Below are 7,887 nucleotides of genomic sequence, written 5' to 3'. Positions count from 1 at the left end.
GGCAACAGTTTTGGCAATCAATAATATTTCAAGCAAAAAAAACTCATATTTGATGGTCCCAGCTTCTCAGATGTTGAATAACTTGGACTGTTTGGACTAAACTAGACATTTGATGACAGCAGCTTTGGCTCTGGAAACTAGTTTTATGTATATACACTTTTATATGTTTTATAGACAAAACTAGATGTCACAGAACCCAATTCAAGAATAATTGGCAGTCGTTGGAGTTGCTGAATTGACGTTGAATTGGCTTGATTTTTCACATCCATGCATTTTAAATGAATGTGGCACAGAAAATGTTACATCCTTCAAGTCCTATTAAAATAACTATGGGGGCTCTTAAACAATTTGCACCTTTATTCACTGTCTATAGAGTCAGGATGACATTACCGCTACAGCAGTGTCTGTAGAACGGAGCTATACGATTCAGTAGCAATAACACATTTCTCAACCCCAGTCAATCCTTCTGTGTTGTTTCCAGGGAACTCTTTGATGGCCCCAGTAGGGCGATGGCAAAAAGGCAAAGATCTGACATGGTACGCCAAAGATAAAAAAGGCAGCAGGCCTTTGACCAAAGAAGAAGAAATTGCTGCCGTCAAGGCCGCAGAGCACGAGGCACTGATGGCTGCCCTGTACGTATAACATCCTATCAAATAACTGGTTAACAAAGGCAAGTGTGGGCTGATACATATAATCAATTCCTCTCCTCCATTCTTCATCTAGGGGGCACAAGAATATGAAGAGGCAACCAACTGGCCTGACCAAAGAGGTATGTCACTTTGTCAGCTTTAAATCAAAAGCTTGTAAACATGTTTAAATAACTTGTCTTCATTTAAAAGGTTGAATGATTTGAATTTTCACACCAGGACCTTGCAGATGTTTGCAGAAGGGAAGAGGTTGATGGTGAAGAGAGAGATGTGGACCGTGTCTCTGGCTTGGGAAGCTCCAGGTGATTTATTTATTTTTTCTTACATACAGAAAACCACATGGACAGTCCCAATCACAGATCACAGCATGCTGACATTAGCAAGTGTTCAAAAAGTATTCATCTACACAAAGTCAGAAGGACTTTTTTCAGTTATGGGTAGTAAAAAAAGCAGTATCTGTCTCTGCCTTCCACTATATTCTTTTTGTTTTGCTCCGTTAAAACTCATTAAAATGTTCCTATCAACATTTAGGTGGTGTAAAGTGAGCCCTTTATTTTAATGCACAGTGATTTGTTTATAAATGAGCATTCCCATCTACAGTGCAGGGTCAAGGAAAATGGTGCTCTCCCAAAAGGAAAAGGAGGCAGCTAAAATAGGACTGCCGGTTTTTACAGTAAGTGTTTTTTTCTTTCTCTGACAAATGCCACTGCACGTTGTAAGACGCAAATGTTTATAATGTTAGAGCAAAGCAGTTTGATGGAAAACAAACCTTTTGAATATCTTTTGCTGATAGTGAGGATACATAAAGAGTTGAGAGTGAGTGAGTTTATTTGATTGGATCTAAACCAACAATGCAAAGGTTAAAGAAATGCTTTCTTCACAGCACCACAAAACCACTTGTCCAGAAACATCAACAACAAAGACACCTCAGAGTATAGAAAAAGCGGACGTGGAACCAGAGTGAGTATGCATTGTATTAGTTAACACCTAAGATAACTTACTGAACACCTATATAGACCATATAGACCCAAAAAACATAACACATTTAGTTCTACTGGACCAAATGTGACCCTGTATCCAGCTTCTCATATTCATTTCAATAATAAACATCTTTTTATCTACTTCTTTGTCTTTAACACTATAGGCACGAGAGCAAAAAGAAAAAGAAAGAAAAAAAGAGCAAAAAGGAGAAAAAGAAGAAGGAAAAAAAGAAGAAAAGAAGAAGAGACTCGTCCTCCTCAGATTCAGATGACAGAAAGAGGTTGGTTGCCTTTTCCACATAGATCTTTCAGTAATTTCCTCAAGGGGCACACATGAACAGGAACACTACAAATGTAGCTTAAGACATTTTTTTATTTATAAGTACAAGTCTATTTCCAAACCAGATTGATTTTTACAGACTTCTCGCAAGTTGCATCAGTAATATTTTATTGTATTTTAAGTAAGTATATTAAATATTTGTGTCCAATTCTTGCCAATTTTGCAAACTTATAGACTTGCTATGAAACAAAAGCTTTTCTCTGTCAGCACTAGAGGGCACTAAGGCATTGTCCTACACACAGCGTCTTGAAGCATTATCTCTTAAATTTAGGTGCATGTGTCACAAGACCTCAGATATATCCTGTAAATCAGGTGTGTAGGACGGGATGGACAAACATGATTGAATAATTTATGCTCTTCAATCATTTGTGTGGATGAGAGAGAAATAATATAAACCAACATATGATGGTAGTGTGCAGAATTCATGATACAAATTTTAAATATACCAAAGTATGTCCACAAATATTGCCGGTTATGTTGCCATTGGGTTTGTGACTATAAAGCTCATCTGGCAGTTTCTTGTTCTTCCACTCAACACCTTTACCCGATCCATCACAACCCAATCATACATTGTTTCCTTTTACTCTAAAGGCAGAGAAAGGACCACCATCATCATAATCCATCATACCACAGTCAGAGTGGAGCCAGACCCCATGACAGCCATTCAAGGGGGGGGGCAAAGGGCGAGCGACAGCCCCCCTACCCCCATCACCGACGGCAGCGACATGACACAGACTCCTCTGATGGGGGGTCTCCTGTCCCCCGTAACCCTGTCAGCCACAAGACGGCCCCTGCTGGTGCCACACAAAGCCACAGGCGGCGCCACGACACAGACTCGGACTAATGCCCCCCCACCCAATTCAAAGATGCATAACATGGACAGAACGCTCTACAGCAGCCTGACTGCCCGTGAAGACCTCATTTACCCCAAACAGCCAACGGACTGTAGATGGAGAAGGGTCGATGTGTCTGACTAACAGGCTTTGGCCTCGTGTCTTAATATCTTTAGCCAAGAAGTTGGGATACGGGTGTCTTTTGGTGTTTTTTGCGTTGTGTTTTTATCATACTATGTGATTAAACCACCAAGTATCACATTTTCTGTATTGTCTGTACTGCATTAGTTAAAATACTATGCATTTTGCAAAGTAAACACAATGAACTGGCCCCGGTGGCTAGTACTGTTCAAGAAATCTCAGAAAATTAATCCAGAATAAAAAAACATTTATCCCATCATTTCTTCTGTGCTATTTTCCTGGAAAGTTTACGGAAGCTGAATTAAAAGATCTCCAAAACTGATACATATTGCATTGTCATTCTTTATGTAAACATTTCTGTTTTAAAGTAGTAATATTTGTCCCAATATACATCAGCATTACACAGAATATGAATATTAATTTGAAGGACATTGCAGCCATCTCTTGGATAAATCAAGCCTACATTTGAAGAGTCAAGTAAGTGAGTCTTAAGTTTTTCTTGACATTTTTCCAAGATGCTCCTTGATGCCACTTTCGTCCTTGCACATCTCAATCCCACTGTGCCTCTTGCACTACCCGGCAGCTCCGGCCCTTTTCTTTTTCCCGAGCATGCCAGCGTTCCTTAATCCCTCACCGTTCTAGGTTCAGCTCCCTGACTGGTGTGATACCATTGGAATGCTCTTCACTGGTCATAATAGAGTGTAGTGTTTGCACTTGCCTTGAATCAGTCTGAAAGAGGGTATTCTGCTGGCTGGCACCTGGGGGGTGCACTAAAAAAAGAGCAAGGCATTCATAAAGAAGAGTGCAAAAAACCAGGCTGGTCCTTTTATATGACAGAGTACCGTTAGACCGCCACACACAAACCAAGCTGATGGAGCAGCAGGAGAGGAGGCCACACAAAGCAGCCCTATGAGGGACCCAAGACTCCAACTCCCTCCCCTCCCACCACCACCATACACTCCTGCCATGTTTTATAGGCTTGGCTGCATTAACCATAGCAGCCTAATCAACCTGCAAGAATGCTGTCCTAGATTGCCACCCCTACACAATGTGAGACAGGGTGTGCTCTCCACATTACTGCTTTTACCCAAACATTCTGTGGTTTACATCACCTTGGGCAATCACATTTCTCCATGGGTCAAAGGGTGACGGCCCCAACAGGTTGCTAAGACACAAGTTTTTGGGTTTGTTGTTAAATTATTATATATATATTAGTGAACCTATATTTTGATACAGTTTCTGTCTCAGCACTCACTGTGGTTGAATGTGTGTATGATTAGGTGTGCACGTTTTAGAATATACTACTAATTAGGTACAAAAGCTACATTCCACACCTTAATATTCAGCATTTTTATTGCATAGAGTGAAATAATGAAAATAAGTTGCACAAACATTGTTTTTTTTAATCCAGTCACTTTAATTACAGTGCCTTTTTCTCACAAAAGCTTTACATAAAAAACAGACAAACCTAAGAGATTAACATAGTTTTCAAATATATAGGCAGTCATAAATCAAAAAGAAAAATGCACATCCGATACATCTTGAGAGAAGTTATACCCACACCTTTTAGAAAAGCTTGAAAATAAGAGGCAACGCGTGTCTTTGATAAGAAGGCATATTTCTGGGTTCCTTTTTACCCCAGGGACAGTCAGCTGCAAAGGAAGAAATACTGGCATTATGTTAAACATGTATCCAAAACTGATTTTGTATTGCCATCAAAACACCATTTCCCAGATTCTGAACTGAATATAAAAAAGGCATGACTTGCTAAAGCCTTTAATCAAGACCATAGGGTCACTGTAGTGTATAACTAATTTAGTTACAATTACCTAACACAGTACACACAAGTTACAGTTTAGGGCTGTTGAAATGAGTACTCAGTGGGGTAATAGTTCCTGTGCAGCCTAATGATGTAAACACCCAGTAAATATGCATGTCCTTAATGACTAACAGACCACATCATGCAGTTTCGCTGCGAAGGCAGCAGATGATAAACCTGAGACTCAGAAATACAAAAATCTAATGCCGACTCACAGACTGCCTTTCAAATAACCATAAAGCAGGCAGATGTGACGTCACTGCAGCAGTTCTTAATTCAAGCCAACGCACGTTATATCAAAGGCTGGTAAGTGTTCACAGATGGGAGTTCTCAACTTGAGGGAGATGTCAGTACAGAGTACAAATTTGCCAAAGCCAGTGTTTATTAAATGGTAAGTTGGGAGGCTGGTGCATGTAATCGCTGCTACTGGTTAAAGTAACCAGAATAGCTGCAAGTAGTGCATCTGTGTTTAATTCAGTTTCTAGAAAATTAAAAGCCCCTCGTGGATCATTCTCTACAGTATGTCAAGTCATTAGATTGCATTGAGGTCCTGGGGCCAACATGTGCTGGTAAATTATTGTTCCTCTCGTCCCTTTTCTTATTCAACGCACACATGACTGTCCAACAACCAGAAAGAGAAATAACCATTTGTAAAGAGTGCAATAAGCTGCCCCATTACCAAATATATTTACAGTTACATAAAATAACATAAAATAAAAAAAACCTGACAGCTTTACAAGAATAGATTACCCCCACCACTGGCCTGTATGTTTGTGATAACAACATCTCAGGTGAGGGCAGCTTCCAGAACTTTGTTTGGACAAGGTAGCTCAGTTTTGCAACACCTTAAGAGTAGAGAGCAAGGTCAGAGATTGGGTGGAGTAGATTAGTTGTGCATAGCAGATGATTATTAATGGTTCTTGAGCTGATTAGACAACCAATCCAGTCCTTCATAGAGGCCGTCCCCGGTGGTGGCACAGGTTGCCTGGATGTACCAGTGTCTATTGCGTAGGCTATGAAGCCCCAGCTTGTCCGTGAGTTCTGCTGCGTTCATAGCATTTGGTAGGTCCTACAAACATTAAACAGGGAGGAAACATTAGAAGCCAATCCTGTGAATACAACGGGAAAAAACCTGCAGGAAACTGTAAATGATATACACCTGCTTATATCAAAGTTTGTGTTTGTTTAAGTGGGACTTACCTGTTTGTTGGCAAATACTAATAGGACAGCATCATGCAGCTCCTCCTCTGCCAACATCCTCATGAGCTCTTCACGAGCCTCTGTACACCGCTCTCTGTCGTTGCTGTCCACAACAAAGATGAGACCTGAAAGAAGAAAAAATAAATAAATGGGGGACATGTAATGGGTCTGTTTGCATGCTACGTGTAAAGTACCTTTTAAATACAAAGCAGTGACAATTGAGTGAATGTGTACTTATTAACGAATGTCATGCACAAAGACTTTAACATAACCGAACGTACCCTGTGTGTTCTGGAAGTAATGACGCCACAGCGGTCGAATTTTGTCTTGACCACCGACATCCCACACCGTGAAACTGATGTTCTTGTACTCTACCGTCTCTACGTTGAAACCTAAAGGGAAAGAAAAACAAATAATCAGATTAAAAATACACTTAAAAGTTCTAATTTCAAGACAATATAAAAAACTTTTTGGGGGCCCCCCACTTCATTGAAAAGTACTATTGCTGACACGTTAACAGTCAGGTTAAACAGCATTATTTTACTTTTTATTGTTTGACCTACCTATTGTGGGAATAGTAGTCACAATCTCTCCAAGTTTGAGCTTGTACAAAATAGTGGTCTTTCCTGCAGCATCTAGACCCACCATCAGGATCCTCATCTCCTTCTTCCCGAACATTTTAAAGAGCCCTGCGAACATATTCCCCATGGCAGCTGGTGATGGGAACCTACTTTGGCAAACAAACAAAAAAACCTGAGGAGAAGCAACAAATAAATTGTTAAAATTAGGGTGACACAGAAGAAGGGTGTGGCAATTGGACTGGTCTAACGTGGTTTGGAGTAAAGCTAAAACGATGAGTCAAAACTTCACTTCTCTTATATTTGCTAGAAGATAATATAAAAAGCACATTTTAAAACAGCAGCTTGTGCCATTCATGTATATTAACACTATGTTCCAGTTACAGAGCTAAGCATCTGTTTTTTCTGAGATATAAATGCCTCTTTTCTGAGGGAATTTACAGAAAAAGACTCTTCTAGCGTTAACTATCTGGATTCAAATATATTAGGTCTGTGGTACGAACAAAGGAAATTGCAGCTGGAAATGAAATATCTCCTTCCTCAATTTAGTATACTCGTGTCTTTCAAATATGGTGAGGACTCACGGCGGATCACTACAGTACTTTGACATTTAGCTGCTAAAAGTTCCCCGACTAACACACGTAAACAAACAACGACTATTAGCTGACAATGCTAATAGTCGTCCGAGCAGTTTAAGATGTTTTTTTTAATAAAAAAAAAAACGACTTTTCCAGTATGCTTATACGTGTACTTCGTTTTGTTTCATGCCAACATAATACAAGTTTGAAGACACGAGTAGACGAACAGGGAAATACCAAAGTACAGTGAGTGCGAGTGGGCTAATCGCTAAAGTTAAGTTAGCTCTCAGCGGTAAATCACTGTCTTCCTCTCAGCCTCCCGACCGCCGCAACCGCCGTCACACACACACACACTGTCGCTTATAAACGCGTGGATTTGTACCCGACTAAATCAAGCTCTAAACAGCATTAAAGTGGCTTTGTGAAAGTGTCTCACTTACACAGTGGATATGTTTCCTTCCTTCTTCAAGGCGTTTCCTTCCTCAGGAAAATGGCGACGACTCGACACGTCAGAGGTTCCGTTCCATCACAACTTCCGTGATCGTCAGACTGGGAGCTGTCGCCCCCTGTGGCGGAGGACAGAATTACAGGCACCGTCTCTATTGTTTAATATGGGCCAATTGGTTCACTTTAACTCACTTTAACTCACAGGTCGTTTGAGGTGCTCTTTAATGTATTAATGCCAACTTTGATCAAGGGAGTGTGCCAGACAGCCAGATAGCATATTTTTGTTTAATATCTTTATAGTGCGTTATTTTTATCTGTCTTTTA

General features: G+C 40.3%; 2 protein-coding genes across 3 annotated transcripts in view; one reads left to right on the top strand and one right to left on the bottom strand.

Annotated features, from left to right (window-relative positions):
* cunh1orf35 (chromosome unknown C1orf35 homolog) overlaps positions 1-3,263 on the top strand; it is a 4,090-nt gene extending 827 nt beyond the window's left edge. The window contains exons 2-8 of the mRNA XM_035671120.1: positions 482-632; positions 724-769; positions 867-949; positions 1,248-1,320; positions 1,531-1,607; positions 1,792-1,908; positions 2,559-3,263. Coding sequence (XP_035527013.1) covers positions 482-632; positions 724-769; positions 867-949; positions 1,248-1,320; positions 1,531-1,607; positions 1,792-1,908; positions 2,559-2,811 — 800 coding nt within the window. The 3' untranslated portion in view covers positions 2,812-3,263. The remainder of the gene's footprint in view (positions 1-481; positions 633-723; positions 770-866; positions 950-1,247; positions 1,321-1,530; positions 1,608-1,791; positions 1,909-2,558) is intronic.
* A 1,071-nt stretch (positions 3,264-4,334) lies between these two features.
* On the bottom strand, positions 4,335-7,656 carry arf1 (ADP-ribosylation factor 1). 2 transcript variants are annotated; one of them, XM_035670786.1, is made up of 5 exons: positions 7,557-7,656; positions 6,524-6,713; positions 6,242-6,352; positions 5,961-6,085; positions 4,335-5,829 (listed from the first exon to the last, which is right to left on the bottom strand). In XM_035670786.1, the coding sequence occupies exons 2-5, from the start codon at positions 6,666-6,668 to the stop codon at positions 5,671-5,673; spliced, it is 540 nt and encodes a 179-aa protein (XP_035526679.1). In that variant the 5' UTR covers positions 6,669-6,713; positions 7,557-7,656; the 3' UTR covers positions 4,335-5,670. The 2 variants fall into 2 exon arrangements, with proteins under 2 accessions (XP_035526679.1, XP_035526680.1); XM_035670787.1 differs by having other exon boundaries at positions 6,524-6,687; positions 7,557-7,628.
* Between the last annotated feature and the right edge of the window lie 231 nt (positions 7,657-7,887).

The sequence above is a fragment of the Morone saxatilis genome, unplaced genomic scaffold (genome assembly GCF_004916995.1).
Source record: "Morone saxatilis isolate NCDOM2014 unplaced genomic scaffold, NCSU_SB_2.0 Contig23, whole genome shotgun sequence".
In the NCBI taxonomy this organism is placed as follows: domain Eukaryota; kingdom Metazoa; phylum Chordata; class Actinopteri; family Moronidae; genus Morone; species Morone saxatilis.
This window is presented reverse-complemented; position numbering and strand designations above follow the sequence as displayed.

Excerpts from the sequence above, each read along its gene's own strand:
- arf1 (XM_035670786.1), bottom strand. The coding sequence starts at position 6,668 with ATGGGGAATATGTTCGCAGGGCTCTTTAAAATGTTCGGGAAGAAGGAG. Across the intron at positions 6,353-6,523 it reads GACTACTATTCCCACAATAG|GTTTCAACGTAGAGACGGTA; the intron begins GTAGGTCAAACA and ends CTTTCCCTTTAG. Across the intron at positions 5,830-5,960 it reads TAGTATTTGCCAACAAACAG|GACCTACCAAATGCTATGAA; the intron begins GTAAGTCCCACT and ends TAATGTTTGTAG.